Here is a 25383-nt window from a genome sequence, read left to right on the forward strand (position 1 = left end):
AATCAATTCCAAATATTTTCAAAAATGTATCTCCGTAATCAATTCCAAAAACGCAATGCCTCTGAATAGCAGGAGAAAAGAGGTGCATTTTTTTTATTTTGGGGTGCAAAGGTGGGGAAACCACTCAGCACCCTTGGGACAGTCCCCCAATAGATAACTGCATAAAAAAAGTGAGGAACACCCCAAAAAAGTACTTTGAAAATGGGGGTGAAAAAGTGCAAAGTGGGGGTACAAACATAAAAAGTAGCGAAATATACTTTTTGGGGGTCTGCAAGTATGGGTGAGGTGTTTTTTTGATTGCAGGTGTTTGCTTCAGGTGCGTTTTTCAAATTTTTTTCCACCTCAGTTTAGTGAATTTAAACCATGCTAGCACCCATTTTCAAATACTTGACAGGACTACTTATTTTCACCAAAAGATACTGCTTTATGTCATTCTTCACCACTTGTGTAAAGACGCTAATTAGAAGTTATTGACACAACTTAAGTACCCAAAAAGCTTTATTAGGGCTATTCAGGTACATCTATATTGATACCCAATGTTAGTGCATCTTTTGGGGGGGTATCAGGCTGATTTCCCCAATTCTTACAGCACTTTTCGCCTGTTTCACATTTGCCGGGTGGCATTTTCGCGTCTTTTGATATTGAATACGGTGATTAGTGGGGAAGCGTACGAAAAGCTTTTGCGGCCAAAACACGCGATGTTGGCGAAAAGTGCAGCAGGCGAAACTTTATTGCGTGTGCGAAACTAATTGAACACCGCCCAAAGGGCCTGATTCAGAGCCAGACGCTATTAGCGGACGCTCGTTGTAAAAAAGATGCCGGATATTTAAATTGAGCGCTCGCTCTTTGCAGTGTGTTGACACCTCTATGTATGAGCGAGCGTACAAAAAATGCGCTCGCTATTTTGTAAAGACGCCCCTTTGCCGTTCGCATCACACGTCATCTCCAGTATTTATTAGATTAATCAGGAACATTGAAAGGCATCTGAACTGCTCGCAGTGCTTGTGGTAGGATTTTCTTTCCCCTAATACAGCGAGCAGTTCAGGCTAAAAGACAACCAAGTGACGTGGTCAATGACGCTCCTTTACTAATTATGCATTCCCATTAAACGCCCTTTTGACCGTTAGGCACGCCTGCGTTCAGATCTCCACTCCCCCGTTTTCAAGCACCTTCCCCTGTTACCACCCACAAACGGTACATTCTGTCAATCAAATTAGCAGCCCCTCGCTGTTTTACAAGCGGACGATTTCCGACCGCAATGACTGTTTTGCGCATGCGCATTACGACCCTTACGCATGCGCAGTTGTGCGAACATCGCTCGGAGCGAACGAGCGCCCGCTTATGAGTGGCTCTGAATCAGGCCCAAAGTCTGAATGTGGTTTAATAGTTGGGACAGTTTCATGATTCTGGTTCTACCCAATCACTACAATTAGTAAAAGAGAAACATTTGTGGAAGGTGGTTAATATAATAAGAGGTCTTGTGCAGTTTTTAATTATTTTAATAGCTACAGAACCTGTGGTATTTATGTACAAAACAACAGGGAGATTCTGCACAGGATAAAGATTGCAGTGCATAAATATAGTGACCAACATGTAAATTAGTGTAAAGGGGCCTATCCATTACACGACTTTGTGAACAATCTTTTTTGCATCGTACAGAAAGTCGTGTAATGGATAGCCGGCAAGGACCAGCGATGCGTGTGCACGCTGGGTCCTTGCCGACCCCGACTATCTACTGAACATGCCCGTGAACCTGATGACACTTGTCAGGTTCGGCATGTTCAGAGGTAGGAGGTCAGGCTCCTGCACTGATTTCAACGTTCAGTGAATGCCGTTCAGTGCAGGCACCGCACCTCGGCGACCTGAAGGTCTGAACGCTAGCCGTTCAGTTTTTCAGGTCGCCTAGAGGATTGGCCCCTCAAGAGGAAAGCCCCTTTCTCATGATCTGTATTTGTGTCAGTAATGAAAGGGAACCGATGGTAAGAATAGTGGAGGGGACATTGATAGAAAAACACAATTGGGAATTGGCATTAACCTGTGATGCTGGAGTGGGATTAAGCTCTATTCAGTGGAGATTCTGAAAAGCGGTATATTTGTAAAACCCTCAATTTTTGCAGATTGTTTGTCACTTTTAAAAGGGCAATGAAATGTCATACAAAACAAGCCTGATTTTGCATTAACTATTATTGCCCTTTTAAATATGGCAGGAAAAATCAGCAAATAATTGTGTGTTCTGTGAACCCAATGCTTAGTAAATGTATCCCTAACTCAAAAGCCAGGGGGCAAAAGAACAGCATATAAAGTCTCACGTGTCCTCATCTAGATAGAAAATTGGTTCAGAAGAAATTCACACAACTGAAATGTCTACATTTATTGCTCTTTCTACAGCAGTAACTGTGCGAGTGCCACCGTTCTGCACAGTAGTGTAAATGATATGGAATGAGTGGACATAGGACAAGAAAGGGGTAGTTGGAGACATGAATAAGGAGAGTACACATACCTTCAGGTAGTATAGTCAATGCACAAAAGCCACCACCTGAGGTTCACAGTTGAGAAGTAGATTAAGGTCTGGCATCAGGTCAGAGAAGACTTCACTAGACAGGAGGCATTAAAACCAAGACAATCAGTTTAATATTTATTAATTATGAGGTTCCAAGCATCTATAATGGTTGTGTAAAGGGCCCCATACATCAGGCGGCCGTTTCACCGATTCCTCAATCCGACCAGAACTGCCAATCAGAAATGTTGATCAGCGTAATCAATGATCGTCGATACAACGGGGAATTGGTGAAATTATTAATGTAAAAAATTACTGATTTGCTGATCATGATCATATTTTGACCATGATCATCAAATCAGGGAAATCCGACATGTTGGATTTCACCTATGCCCCAACCCCTGATTAACAACAGAGGGTGGCCAATTTTAAATAGTGATTTGTATTGGTAGAATCACTGATGAAAAAATAAGCAGTTTGACGCTACCGTAAAATGGATGGAGGACAGCAGATATCATTTAGGGGCTCTATTCGTTCCTCCTATGTAATGTACAATGCACAGCCTGGAGCCCTGACACAGCTATTTAATGCTGCAGTAGGTCAAATAATAGTATTGAAATCTCAGTAATGTATACTTGTTGTTTCCTCTCATTTTTCTCATCTCACAGGGCGCCCAGAAGGAAACATTAGTTGTCTTCCACAAGCTTATGCCCAGACTCTCCAGCTTACCTGCTCCTGGCCAGGAGGACATCCTGCAGCCAATGTGACCATGATATTAGATAATAAAACAGAGACCAAACTTAACCAAGTGAGCAGGAATTTGACTTCAGAGAGTAATGTCCATGGATCAAATCTGACCTGCAACGGGGATCAGCTGGGGAGAACCTCAAGCTGTGTATTGCCATTAGGTGAGATAGATTCGTAACAATAACTATATTTGTGAAGCTGTTACTGTTCCTTTATATCACTGAGCCACCTGCAAAGACTGTGATGTTACAATAGCACAAGATCGGTCAGTAAGAAAAAAAGTAATCCATAATTCAATATTAAAATTTCTGTCATCTGAAATAACCATTGACCCATAAATTAGAAATGTTTATGTAGTGACCAATGAGATAAAACATATTGCACAGTCCCTATAACTCTGCAATAAACTAACTAGTAAAGGGTCCTGGCATATGCTAGGGGACTTCAGTCTACCGGCTGCTCCACCCCCTGCTCTGTCAGACCCCATCCCCATCTCTGTCTATTGCTCTGTCAGGGTTCACATAGTTTAGTGACATTTTGCTACTACTCATGTGCGAAAGTCTCTTAACACTTGTACCAGACATGATTCACATGATGCGGCATTTGGGGGGTGGAGTGGGTGGCCACCGCTCCCGTAAACATGGGCGGGTGGTCCTTGTTTTCCGGGAGTTGTGAGGCTAGGGTCTGTGTCTGTAGATGCAGATTTCTTGGCCTCGCTAGCTGCCAGGATTTGGCTTACAAAGCTTGGCCAGAGGAGCAACTATCACCACTGGTTGCAAAGGTGATCCCAGGCAGCATCTACGGACACTGCACTCGGATTGCAAATGCAATGCAGGAGGCATCTATTTGCTATAGACACCTCCTGCTGTATTTAAATTTTGTTGGATGGTATTCCACAGCCGCTGCCTTGTGGCTGTACAATACCGTCCATCTCTGAATAAGGCCCTCAGAAGCTTAATTGCTCACATTAGAGTCCATACTCTGATGAAAAATCTGCCCCTATCAAGTGGTTGATGCAAGTTTTGATGGTGTATCTGATAGTTGCATCTAAAGACACACCAGGTGGGATTGTAGTAAATAAAGATGCACAAAGTGGGTGTCCCAGCCCTTGCACCTTCAGCCGTACACCAGGAGAAGGGCTTATACTGGTATTAGCATAAAGTTGCAGACACAACTACAACAAAATACGCTAATGTGGTCACAACAGTGTGCACCACAGAATGAGGTCCTCTAAGTAAATTCAACTATCAACAACAATCGGACAAAAGATCCGTATTCAGGGCCATCTCTTCCATTGGGCTTGTTGGGCAGTTGCCCAAGGGCCCGAAGCTTGTAGGGGCTCGCCAACCTGCCCCCCTGCAGCCGCGGCCAGATGGTAAATTTGTGATATTTTTATAAGCCAGCCGCCAGTGCTCTGTATTCTGATCCAACCTCCCGGACCCATCCCCCTCCCCGGTGCCGAGTACTCACCTCAGTCCCAGTTTCACTTCATCCGCCGGCTTCAGACCAGTCAGACAGAGTCTCTCTGTATGTGTGGGAGGTCTTATGGGCATTCAGGAGGGTTTAATTTTATTGACCATTTACATTTTTTTCCCGTGAATGGGTGGGTAGGGGCCCCAGTGCATTGCTTTGCCCAGGGCCCACACTGTTGTTAAGACAACCCTGTCCGTATTACAGAACACACTGATTGAAAAAACCCTTCCTTTCACAGTGTATGAACATTGCTTTTTACTTTAGTGCACGTTGTAATTTCTAAGTGAATGCTGAAAGGCCTATGGTAATGGTCACTTTGCATTACAGATGTACATATCAGATAGTATAGAATCAACCAATCACTAATCCAACATACTGTACAGCAACAAATCCAATGCTTATTTTTATTAGAGGGTATGTAGTTAGGATCCCGGCGGCCTATCCCGACACTAAAAGCCTGACATGGAACTAAAGATAGGCGTCGAAATCCCGACGCCTATCAATAGCCCCACAACAAAATTCAGACACCCGGAATACCGAATGAAGGGTTAGCCGCGTGACTTAGGTTCTAGCCACGGGGAGGGATGGGTTAGCTTTAGGAGCCCCAGGGGGGCCTTAGGGTTAGACACCCCCCTGGGAGGGTAAGGCTAGGGAAAGGGGGGTTAGGTTTACGCACCAAGGGAGAAAGGTTAGGGTTAGGCACTAGTGGAGGAGGTTAGGGTTAGGCACCACTAAGGTAGGGAAAGGGGAGGGTTAGGGTATTTCCCAGCCCCAGTCGGGATTTGGATCTGTCGGTCTTCCACTGTTGGTATTTGATCCGGCGGCTACTCCGCCGTCGGCATTACATATCGATTCCCCTTTAGAGGCATGCAACTTATTTATATAGAAAGCTAATATTTAATTAGTTGCTTTGGATTACACAAATTGGAGCTGTTCAGTCTTAATTATGAGACGACTTAGTATAGATCTTCTTTTTTATTCCATCAGAGCCTCCACAGTCCTCGGGACATGACAATAGTGCAATCACTACAGTGACAGCTGGGCAAACTGCGGATATGAAAGTGGATCTGAAAGCTGGACTCCAGTACCGAGCCAACGCTCCCACACCCACGGTCCTCCCTGCTAAGTTCTCCTGGTTGTTTCCAAATGGCAGTCTTATCTCAGACGGAAGTAAATTCACAGTGATCTCTACTGACTACACATCCAGTCTCCATATCTCAGATGTGACTATAGATGAAAATGGAAAATATGAATGCAGAGCAAACAATTTTATTGGAAACACCACCTTCATCTTTACACTCAATGTGACGGCAAAAGGTAAGTCACCTTCATTTTGGAGGTACATCAAACAAATTAAATTATCTTATCATATGTAGCCCACAGTCAATAGCAAAGCTGCATTGGATGCAAAGAATGCCTGCCTGGAGGTGAGAGCAGCTGGCAATGCTGGAACCCCCCATTCCCCTGGACCCACCTGAACACCCATTCTGCTCTCAAAGATCAGAGCAAAGGCCTCATCTTCGTATTCACTAGTCTACTCTTTTGGGTAGGTTATGCCTCGTATCCACTAGGCTATTAAGCAGGGCGATTGAACGATAACGATATCGTTATTGTTCAATCGCTTGTTAATCACCTGCAAATCGTCTGCATATAGGGCATTTAAAAGTCAAAAACGACCAGCAATGCGCGTGCCAGCTGGTCGTTTTTGACATCTATCATCGCCTGTACATGCTGGTCAACTTGATGATCACGTCACGTTCAGTATGTATGGGGATGATGGATTTGCTAACAACTGAAGGACTGAATGTTCAGTGAAGGCACATCACAGACATAGAAATGACAGCACGATTACAATGTCGATATCGTGCTCTCATTTCTATGTCTGTTAGTGGATAAGCACCTTTAGAGTGCCATCAGATGCAATTTTCCACCCATGCCCACAGTAATTGAGGTTGTTAATGATTGTTAGGGAAAGTCAGATAACCAGGCCCTTAGAGACACGTTAACCTAATTTTTTGAAAAGTCCTTTTTTTTTTCTCTCTTTTGTTTTATGACTAGCAAACTAGTTTCATACGAGCATTAAAGTGGCAGGGATAATTCTGGTTCCTTTAAACTAGAGATGTGTGCCGACCCCTGTGTTTTGGATTTGGTTTTGGATCTGGATTAATCTTTGTGGTTTGGTTTTGCAAAACCACCCTCATGTGTTTTGGTCTTGGATCTGGGATTTTGTTTTTCAAAAAATTGATAAAAAAGTTTTTTAAAACAGCTTAAATCATGTAATTTATGCAATCCAAATCCCGAAATTCAGATTTATAATCCGAATTCCGAACTGCAAAAAGATCAGAACAACGACTCGGATTTATTAGCGACTCAGATTTATCTGGATCTCCTCAGGAGATCAGAACCGCGACTCGAATTTACCCGGATTCATGAAATTCGTGTGGATTCGGATTTCTAGTGAAATTAATCGCACATCTCTACTTTAAACCCTCGCAAATCTCTTGCTGACAAAGAAACAGCTTTGTGAACAGAGTAAAGTTGTCATCAAACTTTTATCTAATAAAAATATAATAAACCAGTAGCAGGGGTGATGACATGGGAGGAACACCCCCTCACCTCAGTGCATCTTTGTACTGTAGTGATTTTTGAGTAGGCGTGGCCACATCCCTATCCCTGGCCATGCTCCCTCTCTACTAATGGGACCCACCAGATCTCTCAGCAGCCATCAACAGTACAGAATAATATTTGGTCTTTCAGATGTTTTCAGTACCCAGAACGAGGGACAGAGATCTGCAGTTTTACAGCTAGTTTATTATCAGGAAAAAAAATCCACAATGGGAATAATTACATAAAATAGGGACTACGCCATTACCCCAAGCATAAATTACCAGAGCCTCAGGCACTGAGCCTCCCTTTGCCCATCATATACTTGCTCTACATCTCCTCCCATGACACTATCACCCCACCTCTAGCAAGTACTGTCTCCCATCATGACTGACCATTGTCGGACATGCTTTCTATAATACACATGACTGAACCACAATCCACATTTGATGCTGAACTGGATCTGCAACAGAATAAGTAAAACTATATCATCATGTTTCCCCACATGACCCATTATCTCAGATGCCCCTGACACCACCATTTCATTTCTCTTCTTCATTTTATTTATCCCATCTCCACTTTTCCAACTCCATCATCCCCATTGTCCCACCTTTTGGCCCTTATGTGGATGGTTTTTATTACCATTTCCACAAAACTGGCCACATATCAGCCACCACCACCTACATTGTTTTTTACAGTACTTCTTTTTATTCTTTTACTTAAAGTGAGCAGCCAACCAACCTTCAGAACCCACAATTCACTTCTCTGTTACCAAGTTCCCCTCTGGGGCCCCTTGCTCTCCATTTCCCAAGCGTCCCAGGCTTGCCTCACCTTCTGTCTTTCCTTCCAATCCCTCAAATCTTTTCACTGTGCCCCTTATTGCTACTGAGCTCAGTATTTTGTCTCCACTGCAGCTGTTGGGGTCAAACTCTCACTGCGAGAAACAAAGGACAGCTCTCCTGATAAGAGCTGTCTTTTGCGATAGAGTGAATTCTGGGTTTATGACACAGAAGTCCATCTGGTGTCCTTCTGAGCATGTGCAGAATAAGCATGTGCCACGGCGGGTGCTGGGAGAGATCTGATTGGATCTCTCTAAGGGGGAAGACCTAAAGAAGCCCATAGGCTTCTATTGGATAACGACATCTAAAGATCGCAGAATGCATATGGAAATGTGTCCCCCAGAAAAATGGGGGTTATGGAGTTTTGAACAAATTTTAGCCTTTAGTACATCCCACCCTAAGACACAAGATTTCAAGAAAAAAAAAAAAGGCCTGCTCCGTGTCATTAGGCATCTCACTCATATGTATGAGGACACAGGGCCGTAGCTAGGGTAGTGCGGCCGGTGCCATCGCACAGGGCACCACAGGTCAGGGGGCGCTGTTTGGGTCTGTCAAATTTCTGTTTATTATCATTCTTGCTTGTAGCTTCCTCTTATTTCATCCCCAGCATCCCCTGGCCTCTCCTATCTCTTCCCTGGCCCTTCCCCATGAAGCCATTCCCCTTTTTTGGGTGTATTATATCCCTTTGAAAAATTAGGGGGGCGCCAATGCTCTTTCTGGCACAGGGCACCAAAAAGTCTAATTACGGCTCTGTGAGGACACATCTATATTTGTTGTTTACTCCTAATAACCTATAGATGGATATAATCATCCAAAGCAAATATCCTTATTAATATACTTTAAATCACTCTTAAATGTGTTTCAGCAGCCAGATCATAGGGTCATTAGGTGAAAACTTCTAAAGCACTTTCTATCAATGATTACATTTATTGCTGTTAACAAGCAATCATTAGTTACTGCGTAACAAGTTCTATTTCAGGGTGAGGTTTAACCTTATGTGACTCTGTTGGGAGTTTCTCAACTTATTTTGTAAAGTAAATGTAAATCCATTGTAGGAAATATTGGTTGTTGTGCCCAACACTATGGGTCCCATTTACCAACAAACTTAATAGCAGCGGCATATTTCGTTTAGTATCGCAGTGATACTAACAGATATGCGACTGGTATTTAACATTACTTACTGTATCTTTCCGGCAAGGTCCATTGACGTCCCCCTCATTGGTGGCATCCGCTGCTGTATTGTGGCAGCCTAATGATGCCAGTGACGGGCTTTTGTGTCATGTGCATGACACTTTCACCTGGCGAGAACACAGTAAAGTTAGGAAGGCTTCGCTCTCACCATCTACTGTATAAGTAATACAGTGACTAAGAGCAATCATTTTAGTTTTTACTGCTGTTTGTTGAATATTAAAAGGAAGGCATAACTTCTGTAGCGAATTCTAAATGGGTTATGTCTCATTGATAAATGGGACCCTGTATCCCATGGATAGATCCGATTAGTGTCACTAGCACTGAATCCTGTTAGTCAGGGCTGCTCAGACTGGGAGTTGTTTGATAAGTGAGCACTTGTTATATACAGGACTGTTATACACAGATCACAACCGCTCCAGGTGGTTCTTCTCCGGAAACCAGATCATCTTAATGGTGTAATTTTGGCTCTGTCCCATAAATCACAAGGAGGCGGGGCCAAATGTCCTCCTCAACAGCTGCTGCATCTTTCTTTAACTGCACAGAATTTAGGTTTAAAATTTAAAAAGTCGCAGATGAAGCACAATGGAACTTGGCGTGAGAAAAAAGGCGCAGTCGCTGCATTGTGGAACTTCGTATACAGATTTAGACTCATTCTCACACACAGATGTACAAATGTTGCATATCAAATTGATCAGTGCAATCTGACAAAGTAGATTTGTTGCCTCCAATTGTTTCATTTGTGCAAATAAGATGCACAGTGAGCAAAAAAGACTTTGACGCAACTGAGTCACCTGGGACCTGGAGTGCAGGAGAGGGGCTATTTGGCACAAACTAAAGCCACAGTGTATGAAGACACATCCGTATATATATATATATATATATACAGTATATACTATATATTATATATTCCAGAATGACCAGCACTTCCATCCACCCAGCTTCAATAAAATCCATAATCCAAATAGCTTCACTTAAATATACAAGAACTGAAGAGGGCATGCCCCAAATATTCATGGGGGAGGGTTTTGTTAGAAGGTCGCATATCATCAAGGAAAAAACGTGGATCAAGTCGGCGTTCTAAATACATCAAATTAACTTCCCAATATAAAACAAGACACATGTCTAGCAGTTCCAGAGGTTTGAGACCTCTGACGTCAGATGTTGTATCATGGGGCCCATCATATTAACACATGTAAATCACGGTTCTCACATGTTAATTCTACATGATGCCCCATATCGGGAGCGCGCTCTCTCTCTCTCTCTCTCTCTCTCTCTCTCTCTCTCTCTCTCTCTCTCTCCATTTTAAGGTCCCAAATATTGCCAAACCGATACACGATTTCAGAATCCCCGTGGGTGGTTTTACATCTTAAGTGCTATTTTCTACATTAATAATATTTTGCAGCTTCATATTTTGTATCACTAAAGTTTTAATTAAATAATAAAATGTACCTTATTTTTGATGTCATAAATGGTAGTAATAAGTGCCTCATAAAGCACCCGTTTTTGTCCTTATTTTTGCTGTCTCTACATATGATCGCACAGACAAGGAATAGCGATAAATGATAGTGTGTCACTGATACATCTCTCAGCATTATAACTATGTCATCTGATGGTATACGTAAGAAGCTCTGAAGGATTATATTGTTGTTGCTTTTTGTTTTTATTCAGAATAAAATGAAAAGAATTTCATGACTTTGTGTTTTCCCGTCTACTTTACAGAGCAGACAGGATCGAATGGACTGGATGGTGGGGCGATAGCTGGTATCGTCATTGGAGTGCTAGCTTTTGTGGTCATAATAGTTATTATAGTGTTCTTCGTAGTCAACAAAAGTACGTAACTATGGCTTGCTTATAATATACCTTTATTTCCTCATGCTAACACAAATGCACCTGACATAGTTGTACAGGTATGGGATCTTCTCTGCAGAACTTTTGGATCTTTTTTGAACCATAATTTGGAACACATTTTCCTGCCTGGATTTAGGCCCTCATTCAGAGCCGTACGCTCTGAGCAGAGCGCACGCTCTGAATGAGGGCCGCCCTCCATGAAAATGGAGCGTCCTCCTGGACGCTCGTATAGCTGTGGGTCACCACCCACAGGCTATACGAGCGTGCAGTTTGATGGCCGCGATGGTCTTGACCATCGCGACCATCGAAACTGCGAGCCGGAGCGTGCGGTTGAGGTTTTCAACCGCAAGCTCCGGAGTGATTTTGACTCTATCAGAGCCAAAATCACTCCCACTGACATCACTAGTGATGTCAGTGGGCCGGCTTCTGACAGGAGGCGTTCCCGTGGGAACGCCCCCGTCAGGGAGGCACGCCCCCGGCACGCCTACCAAAGGGGGCGTGCTGTCAATCAACATCGACAGCACGCCCCCTTTGATCAGACACAACGAGCGAAGGACTTTCCTTCGCTCGTCGCGTCTCAGTGCACACCATCGACCCACTTGCGAGCGGACAGCCGCTTGCGAGTGGGTCTGAATCAGGCCCTTAGAAACAATCTGAATAAATGGGTTTCTGGATAAAAGCTCCAATACCTGTACTTTATCTGTATACCGTGCCCATTTATACTGTACTAGTTCTGCTTTGTGTAGTTACTGTACTAAAGTGTGTTTTTTTTTTTTAACTCTATGCTAATATTAGTGCTAATAGTATTTTGCATGGCATAGTTTTTCTGTATGTGTTTCTGTTCCTTGTGTTCTATGTATTATCACCTCTTTAGAGGTGAAAATTGTGTTTTTTGTTATTTTTATCTGTTTTTCTTTTATTACAGTACCTATAAATGTGTAACAATGTTTCATTCACTTTCTCAGCCTGTCTGTGCCTTCTATATCTATAATTGGTGCCAGTAAGGCTGATAAAACGTCCTTCTGTGCCCTTCCTGGTATTTGTAATGTTTTTAAATACTTTGGAAACCTTACAATGCAAACAATGCAGTATTTATTGCAATTCCTCTTTTAATTAGACTTTAAGTCACTGTAAAACTTTGTAACTTCATAGTTTATAGAATAGCTAAATTTTCAGGTACAGTATGTGGCAATAAATTAACTAGCACATAGCAAGGGACAATTACTTCTTATAGTGTTCTTCATTTGGGTGTCCCGTTCCTGACCTAGATATTCAGGGGTATATTTACTAAGGTGAGAGTTTTTAGAAGTGGAGATGTTGCCATAGCAATCACTCAGATTCTACGTAACATTTAACTAGCACCTTCTAGAAGATAATAGCTAGAATCTGATTGGCTGCTATGGGCAACATCTCCACTTCTAAAAACTCTCACTTTAGTAAATTTACCCCTCAGTGTCAAGCCAACATAATATGAAATAACTCTCCCTGTATTGGTGTTTGGAGCAGAGAGAGGTCTGTCCATCCCTCTAAAACCAGGCTCGTGGAGGATGGCCTCTATTGGCTGGCTCCAGCATAATTCCCCCCACCAGATCTTTGGACCATTTGATACACTGTGTTCCTAGGCATCTTGCCTGGTACATTTGGTTGTGACTTTATATTGCGATGTGACTAGCTGGGTGCAAACTTCATGGGTGCTCTCCCATTGACCTTATCAATGATCCCTTAATAAGATTTCAGTTTTCCTGTGCTTCGCACCTGAGCAACAAAGTATTGCACCTTCCTATTATTTTGTATATTGCTACTCAGAATATCTTCTTGGTAAGTGAACAGCATCCCACTGACAGTGCAGGTCCAGCACTTGTACGGCCATGACTCTTATCTGGCACCCCCAGTCCAGACCGTGACCTTGCTTAGATTTTATTTTAGTGCGCCCATGTCATATCAGTCAGCAGCTCTCCCATGGGACTGCGGACATAACAGCAGTAGTACTGTAGAGGAAGCTGCACAGACACTCTCTATGCCTACAGCCTTGGTCACCACCAGACCACACAATGTTAGCTCCTAGCTTCCTCTCATACCTTTCAGATCTCCTAATCACAATGCTCTCTCCCAAGCAAACAGTGTCATGGATATATGGCTTGCATAGTGCACAAGAAAGCAATAAATCTTGTCAGACCACGCAGAGAACCTGACTGGTGTAATTACAATAGAATTTAACTCTTGTTAGATGTGAGGTAAGGTGAGGAACAAGAGAACGCATAGCGGTTGAGGAAATGGGAAATGTTTAGTGACTAATGTAGAATAAAATAAAAATGAGGATAATCTGAAGACGATAATAAAGTGATCATTTGTGCAGGGAGCCAGGGGAAATAATCTGGAAAAAAAATTAGATCATAAGAGGCAGAGGAAGAAAATTGTGTAATAAGTAAATTGTGGTAGTGACAGTATGGGCACAACAATGTCACCTACAACACAACCAGTGTATTAATACACTGCTACTGAATAACAGTGCTACTGTCTGTATCATGTCTGTATTGTCTTGGTATTCAGTTTTCTTCCATCCTATACCCTCCACCTTCCCTGATTGTGTACCCTGCACCTTCCCTGATTGTGTACCCTGCACCTTCCCTGATTGTGTACCCTGCACCTTCCCTGATTGTGTACCCTGCACCTTCCCTGATTGTGGACCCTGCACCTTCCCTGATTGTGTACCCTGCGCCTTCCCTGATTGTGTACCCTGTGCCTTACATGATTGTGTACCCTGCACCTTCCCTGATTGTGTACCCTGCACCTTCCCTGATTGTGGACCCTGCACCTTCCCTGATTGTGTACCCTGTGCCTTCCCTGATTGTGTACCCTGCACCTTACCTGATTGGGTACCCTGCACCTTCCCTGATTGTGTACCCTGCACCTTCCCTGATTGTGTACCCTGCACCTTCCCTGATTGTGTACCCTGCACCTTCCCTGATTGTGTACCCTGCACCTTCCCTGATTGTGGACCCTGCACCTTCCCTGATTGTGTACCCTGCGCCTTCCCTGATTGTGTACCCTGTGCCTTCCATGATTGTGTACCCTGCACCTTCCCTGATTGTGTACCCTGCACCTTCCCTGATTGTGGACCCTGCACCTTCCCTGATTGTGTACCCTGTGCCTTCCCTGATTGTGTACCCTGCACCTTACCTGATTGGGTACCCTGCACCTTCCCTGATTGTGTACCCTGCACCTTCCCTGATTGTGTACCCTGCACCTTCCCTGATTGTGTACCCTGCACCTTCCCTGATTGGGTATCCTGCACCTTCCCTGATTGTGTACCCTGTACCTTCCCTGATTGTGTACCCTGTACCTTCCCTGATTGTGTACCCTGTGCCTTCCATGATTGTGTACCCTGCACCTTCCCTGATTGTGTACCCTGCACCTTCCCTGATTGTGGACCCTGCACCTTCCCTGATTGTGTACCCTGTGCCTTCCCTGATTGTGTACCCTGCACCTTACCTGATTGGGTACCCTGCACCTTCCCTGATTGTGTACCCTGCGCCTTCCCTGATTGTGTACCCTGCGCCTTCCATGATTGTGTACCCTGCACCTTCCCTGATTGTGTACCCTGCACCTTCCCTGATTGTGGACCCTGCGCCTTCCCTGATTGTGTACCTTGCACCTTCCCTGATTGTGTACCTTGCACCTTCCCTGATTGTGTACCATGCACCTTCCCTGATTGTGTACCCTGCACCTTCCCTGATTGTGTACCCTGTACCTTCCCTGATTGTGTACCCTGTACCTTCCCTGATTGTGTACCCTGTACCTTCTCTGATTGTGTACCCTGTACCTTCCCTGATTGTGTACACTGCACCTTCCCTGATTGTGTACCTTGCACCTTCCCTGATTATGTACCCTGCACCTTCCCTGATTGGGTACCCTGCACCTTCCCTGATTGGGTACCCTGCACCTTTCCTGATTGTGTACCCTTCCCTGTTTGGGTATCCTGCCCCTTCCCTGATGGTGTACCATGCACCTTCCCTGTTTGGGTATCCTGCCTCTTCCCTGATTGTGTACCCTGCACCTTCCCTGATTGGGTACCCTGCACCTTTCCTGATTGGGTACCCTGCACCTTCCCTGATTGGGTACCCTGCACCTTTCCTGATTGTGTACCCTTCCCTGTTTGGGTATCCTGCCCCTTCCCTGATTGTGTACCATGCACCTTCCCTGTTTGGGTATCCTGCCCCTTCCCTGATTGTGTACCCTGCACCTTTCCTGATTGTGTACCGTTCTCTCATTGTGTTCCCTATACCTTCTCTCATTAGGGGTAACTTAATTCAGCGTGATGCTGAATAGCACCGGGAGTTTCCGCGCTGTTTGAATAGTCGGCAAGTGGTTATGTCACAGAATGCCAGTTTTGCAGCTTAAACAGTGTGTTAAGTCACGAGTACCGACATTCTCCGACTAAAGTGCCAGCTAAGCGGCTGTTAGCGTCACGCTAAGCAGAAAAACAGCCGCACGGCTGGCACTTTAGTTGGATTTCTCCATGCATCCCCAGGGGGGTGCGAGAAGAAATCCTTGTCCAACCCAAAGAGCGCAGTGAATTGAATAGCTCCGGGAGCTCCCTCCTGGTGCTATTCAGCATCGCGCCGAACTGAATCGCCCCCATTGTGTTCCCTATACCGTCCCTCATTGTGTTCCCTGTACTTTTCCATATTAACCCATTTGGAAATAGATGCAATACTTTTATATATATATATACATATATAATTATATATACAGTATATACTTTATATTTATATGTCACCTGTCCGATAAAAAGATAGGAAGGATCAGCACTCTTGAAGAAAGAAGTTGAAAAGTAGTTACATGTATATAAAAAATGTGCAGCATAAGTGACAGCCAACGTACGTTTCAATCACGTAGCTTTTCAGTTTCATTAGCAGCATGTTCTGGCATCTGTATTTCGACGGCATCCCGTCCGCCAGCATTTCATCTACATCCCGTATATTACTCTGTATGTCTAAGTGGTGACAACTAATTTGCAGTTATTTACAAAATATAACTTCTTATGTTTAGATATCACCCCTTGTAGCAGTGCTCACTATCTACAGTAAACCCTGAGTAATAAGTGTGGGAATAGAAGATTTTATATTGTTATACATAATAGTGTGTTGGAGGTGTAGAACGTGCTGTGTACTCTGCTCTGGATTACTCTGATAGCTGTGCACAGATAGCAGGCTCTGTCTCAGGAAATGGGTAAGGCTGGTGAAGGAAGTTCAGGTTTTCGTTATGGAACAATAAGCAGAGTAGCCCGACCGTGGCAACTGATTAAACTTGATAGCACCCTACAAATGACAAATTATATATTATATTTGGCACAAGGCTTTTGAAATGGAGAATTGGTATAGTAATTATATAAACAAACAGATGCATACCCTGAGATAACTGTATCCTGGAGGATCTCTTGGAATAGCCAGAACTTTTTGAACTGTGTTGTCCTTTAACTCACCAGATTAGTCCTGCTAGTGTACAGTATCGTGTCACTGATCACCTCCTATACTGCTAGTGTACAGTATCGTGTCACTGATCACCTCCTATACTGCTAGTGTACAGTATCGTGTCACTGATCACCTCCTATACTGCTAGTGTACAGTATCGTGTCACTGAGTGATCACCTCCTATACTGCTAGTGTACAGTATCATGTCACTGATCATCTCCTATACTGCTAGTGTACAGTATCATGTCACTGATCACCTCCTATACTGCTAGTGTACAGTATTGTGTCACTGATAATCTCCTATACTGCTAGTGTACAGTATCATGTCACTGATCACCTCCTATACTGCTAGTGTACAGTATTGTGTCAATGAGTGATCACCTCCTATACTGCTAGTGTACAGTATCGTGTCACTGATCATCTCCTATACTGCTAGTGTACAGTATCATGTCACTGATCACCTCCTATACTGCTAGTGTACAGTATCGTGTCACTGATCATCTCCTATACTGCTAGTGTACAGTATCGTGTCACTGAGTGATAACCTCCTATACTGCTAGTGTACAGTATCATGTCACTGATCATCTCCTATACTGCTAGTGTACAGTATCATCACTGATCACCTCCTATACTGCTAGTGTACAGTATTGTGTCACTGATAATCTCCTATACTGCTAGTGTACAGTATCATGTCACTGATCACCTCCTATACTGCTAGTGTACAGTATCGTGTCACTGAGTGATAACCTCCTATACTGCTAGTGTACAGTATCATGTCACTGATCATCTCCTATACTGCTAGTGTACAGTATCATGTCACTGATCACCTCCTATACTGCTAGTGTACAGTATCGTGTCACTGAGTGATCACCTCCTATACTGCTAGTGTACAGTATCATGTCACTGATCACCTCCTATACTGCTAGTGTACAGTATCGTGTCACTGAGTGATCACCTCCTATATTGCTAGTGTACAGTATCGTGTCACTGAGTGATCACCTCCTATACTGCTAGTGTACAGTATCGTGTCACTGAGTGATCACCTCCTATACTGCTAGTGTACAGTATCGTGTCACTGAGTGATCACCTCCTATACTGCTAGTGTACAGTATCGTGTCACTGAGTGATCACCTCCTATACTGCTAGTGTACAGTATCGTGTCACTAAGTGATCACCTCCTATACTGCTAGTGTACAGTATTGTGTCACTGAGTGACCACCTCCTATACTGCTAGTGTACAGTATCGTGTCACTGAGTGATCACCTCCTATACTGCTAGTGTACAGTATCGTGTCACTGAGTGATAACCTCCTATACTGCTAGTGTACAGTATCGTGTCACTGAGTGATCACCTCCTATACTGCTAGTGTACAGTATCGTGTCACTAAGTGATCACCTCCTATACTGCTAGTGTACAGTATCGTGTCACTGAGTGATCACCTCCTATACTGCTAGTGTACAGTATCGTGTCACTGAGTGATAACCTCCTATACTGCTAGTGTACAGTATCGTGTCACTGAGTGATCACCTCCTATACTGCTAGTGTACAGTATCGTGTCACTGAGTGATAACCTCCTATACTGCTAGTGTACAGTATCGTGTCACTGAGTGATCACCTCCTATACTGCTAGTGTACAGTATCGTGTCACTGAGTGATAACCTCCTATACTGCTAGTGTACAGTATCATGTCACTGATCATCTCCTATACTGCTAGTGTACAGTATCATGTCACTGATCACCTCCTATACTGCTAGTGTACAGTATCGTGTCACTGATCACCTCCTATACTGCTAGTGTACAGTATCGTGTCACTGATCACCTCCTATACTGCTAGTGTACAGTATCGTGTCACTGATCACCTCCTATACTGCTAGTGTACAGTATCGTGTCACTGATCACCTCCTATACTGCTAGTGTACAGTATCGTGTCACTGAGTGATCACCTCCTATACTGCTAGTGTACAGTATCATGTCACTGATCATCTCCTATACTGCTAGTGTACAGTATCATGTCACTGATCACCTCCTATACTGCTAGTGTACAGTATTGTGTCACTGATAATCTCCTATACTGCTAGTGTACAGTATCATGTCACTGATCACCTCCTATACTGCTAGTGTACAGTATTGTGTCAATGAGTGATCACCTCCTATACTGCTAGCGTACAGTATCGTGTCACTGATAATCTCCTATACTGCTAGTGTACAGTATCATGTCACTGATCACCTCCTATACTGCTAGTGTACAGTATCGTGTCACTGATCATCTCCTATACTGCTAGTGTACAGTATCGTGTCACTGAGTGATAACCTCCTATACTGCTAGTGTACAGTATCATGTCACTGATCATCTCCTATACTGCTAGTGTACAGTATCATGTCACTGATCACCTCCTATACTGCTAGTGTACAGTATTGTGTCACTGATAATCTCCTATACTGCTAGTGTACAGTATCATGTCACTGATCACCTCCTATACTGCTAGTGTACAGTATCGTGTCACTGAGTGATAACCTCCTATACTGCTAGTGTACAGTATCATGTCACTGATCATCTCCTATACTGCTAGTGTACAGTATCATGTCACTGATCACCTCCTATATTGCTAGTGTACAGTATCGTGTCACTGAGTGATCACCTCCTATACTGCTAGTGTACAGTATCATGTCACTGATCACCTCCTATACTGCTAGTGTACAGTATCGTGTCACTGAGTGATCACCTCCTATATTGCTAGTGTACAGTATCGTGTCACTGAGTGATCACCTCCTATACTGCTAGTGTACAGTATCATGTCACTGAGTGATCACCTCCTATACTGCTAGTGTACAGTATCGTGTCACTGAGTGATCACCTCCTATACTGCTAGTGTACAGTATCGTGTCACTAAGTGATCACCTCCTATACTGCTAGTGTACAGTATTGTGTCACTGAGTGATCACCTCCTATACTGCTAGTGTACAGTATCGTGTCACTGAGTGATCACCTCCTATACTGCTAGTGTACAGTATCGTGTCACTGAGTGATAACCTCCTATACTGCTAGTGTACAGTATCGTGTCACTGAGTGATCACCTCCTATACTGCTAGTGTACAGTATCGTGTCACTAAGTGATCACCTCCTATACTGCTAGTGTACAGTATCGTGTCACTGAGTGATCACCTCCTATACTGCTAGTGTACAGTATCGTGTCACTGAGTGATAACCTCCTATACTGCTAGTGTACAGTATCGTGTCACTGAGTGATCACCTCCTATACTGCTAGTGTACAGTATCGTGTCACTGAGTGATAACCTCCTATACTGCTAGTGTACAGTATCGTGTCACTGAGTGATCACCTCCTATACTGCTAGTGTACAGTATCGTGTCACTGAGTGATCATCTCCTATACTGCTAGTGTACAGTATCGTGTCACTGAGTGATCACCTCCTATACTGCTAGTGTACAGTATCGTGTCACTGAGTGATCACCTCCTATACTGCTAGTGTACAGTATCGTGTCACTGAGTGATCACCTCCTATACTGCTAGTGTACAGTATCGTGTCACTGAGTGATCACCTCCTATACTGCTAGTGTACAGTATCGTGTCACTGAGTGATCACCTCCTATACTGCTAGTGTACAGTATCGTGTCACTGAGTGATCACCTCCTATACTGCTAGTGTACAGTATCGTGTCACTGAGTGATCACCTCCTATACTGCTAGTGTACAGTATCGTGTCACTGAGTGATCACCTCCTATACTGCTAGTGTACAGTATCGTGTCACTAAGTGATAACCTCCTATACTGCTAGTGTACAGTATCGTGTCACTGAGTGATCACCTCCTATACTGCTAGTGTACAGTATCGTGTCACTGAGTGATAACCTCCTATACTGCTGGTGGCCCTGCGGAAAGCAGATATTTTTATTTATTTTTTTCTATGACCAATGAGTAAAAGTGAAAATCTGAGCATGCATTGGGACCTCCTGCTGCAATGCAGTCTATGCACTATGTACAGTCTGCTCCTGGAGACTCTGTAGCCTTGTCCTCTAATGTAGTGACACATGGGAATATTCCTACAGTACCTTTCCTGAGCCCAGTTCTCTGGGGTGTCCCAGTCATATCTAATGCTGTATGGGACTGTTTTAATAAAAAAAAATAAACCCCCTGTCCTTGAGTAAGACTCCATGTTACCTGATCAATCCCCCTTTTCTACATGTTAGCTTCATCTCACAGTCCCTTCATACTCATAGTGCAGCCTACCTTCTGGGATGTACTTCATATATTTATTTTACCTAATTTGTCACCCAGAATGAAGTACAAAGTGATTGTTATGCCCTGAATAAACAATAGGTCATATAGTTGTTGGCTTTTTATTTTACAATGATGGCTCCATATTGGGGTTGTGGAGCTGTGAGACCCTGGTCTCAGACAAGCATTGGTTTAGAGGTCTCGGAGGAGTGGTTCTACCTTGCTAAATCTACAGATGAAGCAGCATTGATTGTAGTGTATGGAACACTAAGGATAAGATGGGGTAACTAGTGTACCTTGGAATAGCTTGGCAAGCAATAATCTCTGTTTCATCTATAGAGCAATATTTGGGGTAATAAGCACTGTTCCCCTCCACCCTAGTGTGAATTGGGGACAGTACAGAGGATCCACCAGGAAGAGTGGTGGGGTGGCTATTGTTTTATTATTACTACAGCCCTTCACCATGTGTTATTAAATCATGGTTATACCCTGTTCCATGTGAGGCCAGGACAGAGACTCCTGACCCTAGGCTAGAGGTCATGTATGAAGAGTGCTAAGGAATACAGTCTTACTCATTTTCCTGTTACATCAAGTTCCCTTCCTGCTCTGTCCTATATCTTGAGTATACAATAAATTTGCCTATTTTGCAAACATGAATAATTTTATCTTCCCCTGTACAATTAGCTCAGTGGCCAGTGCTCATACAATCTATTTATTTGCATGTTTAGTAAACAAGATTAGGTTTAATTACTCACGTACATCAGGTCGACGCCCTATGTGCCCTTCCGATGCAATTATTATCTTTATATATATTTTTTATATTATTTAGTCATAATAGGGCTTCACATCCACATTTGAGAAGCCAAGTAATTCTTTTTTTAAAAAAAGTATAAAGACTATGGGGTATATTTACTAAAGTGCGAGTTTCTAGAAGTAGCATAGCATAGCATAGCAACCAATCAGATTCTACCTATTATCTTCTAGAAGGTGCTAGATAAATGTTAAGTAGAATCTGATTGGTTGCTATGAGCAACATCTACACTTCTAGAAACCTGCACTTTAGTAAATACACCCCTAAATGTATTTGTGATAAAGTATATGTGGTATAGTATTATGAGGTTTCATTTTAAAGTACTGTGGATAGGTGGTTTAGTGTCACATTATTTTCTTTTCATTATACCGTACTTTTCTATAGAGCCTGTGTGGATAATAACTAGTCATTGTTCTTGTTAATAATTGTCCAGCTTTTGAATAGGGATAGTTTCTTATCTATTATTCCGTCAACTTCTTGTTTCCAAATCCCTTGTCCAACTAATGAACCTTTCTGTATCATGCAGAAAAACAAAAAAAGGAGAGTGAAAGGTGAGTCTGCTATGTACAAATAGACTCCCTTCTCTAATACTGAGAAAATGCAAAGTCTATTTGTTACATAAAGAGTGTTTCTCTGTTTGTTATGTGGATATGTATAACATACATCTATAATGGTAATTATTTTATCATTGCTAATCCAAAATGAGTTTCCTAATTACTGTTAGATGTGGAGCCTTTGGAAAGTAAAGGTGGGTACACACTATACAGATATATCTGCAGATGATGGTTGTTTGTACACACTGAACAACCATCATCTGTGTCTGCCCGCAGGTCCCGGTGACCAGGGGGCATGTCCCGGCGGGCGGGGAGCGTGTCCCACTCCCCTCCTCGCGGCTGCCGCTGTGTGTGTACGGGCGGTTTGCAGACATATCTGTCCATTAGCTGTGCAGCACAGCCAATGCGATATGTCGGTGAATGCCGATGTTCACCGACATATCGCGGGTACACACTGCCTTTTGGGCAGCAGATACATTGGCCGATTGAGTTTATGACCCGGTAGTCCTCCTGCACTATGCGGCCGTTGAGGGACACTGGGAGGGATAATATTAGATCCCTCTCGAGGAAGTCTCCGAAAGAAGCCCATAGCCTTCTATTAGGGAAAGCCATGTATAGATGGCTAAGCCTGTCGGGAACAAGCTCTGGAACGTTTCACTTTACGGAGCTTGATGCATATGGGGAATGCGGTCACACCTCTGAATACAGCATTTTCGGAGGTGTGACAAGATTTCTGAGGATAGTGGGCCTGATTCAGACCCACTCGCGAGCGGCTGTCCGCTCGCAAGTGGGTCGATGGTGTGCACTGCGCATGCGCACGACGGAGGGAGCTCCGTCGTGCGCATGCGCGAGACGCGACGAGCGAAGGACTTTCCTTCGCTCGTAGTGTCTGATCAAAGAGGGCGTGCTGTTGATGTTGATTGACAGCACGCCCCCTTTGGTGGGCGTGCCTGCCAGACGTAGGCGTTCCCAAGGGAACGCCTACCGTCAGAAGCCGGCCCCACTGACATCACTAGTGATGTCAGTGGGAGTGATTTTGGCTCTGATAGAGCCAAAATCACTCCTGGCCTTGCGGTTGAGAAACTCAACCGCAGGCTTCTGCTCGCACTGGCGATGGTCGCGATGGTCAAGACCATCGTGACCATCATCCTGCACGCTCGTATAGGCTGTGGGTGGTGACCCACAGCTATACGAGCGTCCAGGTGGACGCTCCATAATTATGGAGGTGGGTCCTGATTCAGAGCGAGCGCTCTGGTCAGAGCGTCCGGCTCTGAATCAGGGCCTGTGTATCCCGCCAAATGTACCATAGTGGACAAGTGTTTCTTACCAGTAAAATATAGCAATAAAAACATGTGCAGGTATAGTGTGAAAATGCATGTCTGCTCCTACATACTGTAGTCAACTTTGGCCATATGGTAAATAATTGCCAGGTATAGTGTAAATTTCCCTCTCTGCGTCATACATAAATGTACACAAATTGCATTCATTAATGTGATCATTAATATACTTTGAAAATATATTTATTTTTTGTTGAGGCAATTTATGCATGACCAGTCTTTATAATATTTATATACAATGCTCTTTGCTTGCAAAACATCAGGATGACTTAATAATGGATTTGTAATCTAATACATCCTCAAGATGCTTAGGGGCAAATTTATCAAATAAGGTTTGCGGGATCATCCTCAAATATTATGCATCCCCTGAATGTATGCACGAAGACCTCTATCTTCCAATCCCCTGTATAAGATTGCAAAAACAACCCCCATAGGTGTCCATGTAGGCTGCCAAACTGTAAAATTTGCTAACGTGGCCCCGATAGAGAAACGCCATCTTCAGATACAGTAGCATTAGCCCATTGTAGCCAATGAACTACCGTAGCACAATTTGTTTTTTTTTCTGGACTCCTCCCCACTGGCTCATATTGATGCATGCACAGGCCAATGGCAGCACATGCACGTTACAGTCACCGGGCCCGACCCCAGAAGCACAGTGTTTGTAGTAGCTGACACTTTGCTACCAACTCTTTGCCAGTTCTGTACCCAGCGCCTTAAGTTTGCAAGCAATTATGGGCAAAATAATCACAACATAGCCACATTTAAAATTCCAGATGTGATAAATATGCCACTTATAAGGAGATTTATCAAACTTTCTAAGTGGAGATGATTCCCCTAGAAACCAATCACATTTTAGCTATCATTTTAAAGAATGTAGTAGATCAATGATAGCTACAATACAATCTGGTTGCTATAGGCAAAACCTCCACTTTATAAGACTTGATCTAGCTCTCCCTTATTATCATACCTCAGTCATTTATAGGATTTTTAGCTAAGGGTCTGTCTATGTTATATTCATATTTTGTGGTCTTGTGTCCTCTGCCACCATTGAAATCCACTGTTTCAGATTATCACAAAAGGTTAATTCCAATAAAACACAATACACACTAAGGGTCTAATTCAGAGGTGGATGCAGTGGCGGTAAAATTGCAAATGCCATTTTCAGCCTCCCCCTTATATTCTAGCACCCGCCTGACAGTGCAAGCCCTGAGACACCACCTTTCAATGGCCGTGGACAGTGCAACTCCTCCAGTGGTTATAGACACTCCACCATTGGCGCACCATCGCATCCACTATTAACACTTGCACTAGCCTATGGCTGGTGCAGTGTCTCTTTCTGAACTCCAGATAAACATGACCACTGTGACTGCAGGTCTGTGTTTGGGAACGTGGACGTGTGTTCACTGACACGCCTGTGACACTCCCCTTACACACCTTTTTTTTGCGACCACTTCAAGTACACTCTCAAACACCACCAAGGAATGCCCATGGCTTTGCCTTGCCCGTTCTAGTGCCAGCACCTCCATATACAATAGCAGACTCTGCATATTCTTGGAGGAACACAAATGCTTTAATGGTGTTCAGGACTTTCCGCACATATGCAGTAGCAAATCACTCAACTGTCAATTGCGCGCACCTCTGAATTAGGCCCTAATACACAAATATGATGCATGTATTAAACACCAGAATGGAGGCATAATATATAAATGTACATTGCAATCATTTTTGATATTTTAATATTGCATGAATAATTCACTAAGCAACCATGTGACTCT

The 25383-nt window shown here is 43.6% G+C and overlaps 1 protein-coding gene across 2 annotated transcripts in view; it reads left to right on the forward strand.

Annotated features, from left to right (window-relative positions):
* The window catches only part of LOC148507792 (cell adhesion molecule CEACAM1-like), an 89514-nt gene that overhangs the window by 52560 nt on the left and 11571 nt on the right, over nt 1-25383 (forward strand). The window contains exons 6-10 of one of the 2 annotated variants that reach the window (XM_088445604.1): nt 3166-3405; nt 5705-6034; nt 7320-7339; nt 11076-11181; nt 22244-22268. In XM_088445604.1, coding sequence (XP_088301730.1) covers nt 3166-3405; nt 5705-6034; nt 7320-7339; nt 11076-11181; nt 22244-22268 — 721 coding nt within the window. Of the gene's footprint in view, nt 1-3165; nt 3406-5704; nt 6035-7319; nt 7340-11070; nt 11182-22243; nt 22269-25383 lie in introns of both variants that reach the window. The other variant, XM_088445605.1, reaches the window with a different exon arrangement.

The sequence above is a fragment of the Taudactylus pleione genome, unplaced genomic scaffold (assembly GCF_031769625.1).
Source record: "Taudactylus pleione unplaced genomic scaffold, aTauple2 ptg000384l, whole genome shotgun sequence".
NCBI classification, from domain to species: domain Eukaryota; kingdom Metazoa; phylum Chordata; class Amphibia; order Anura; family Myobatrachidae; genus Taudactylus; species Taudactylus pleione.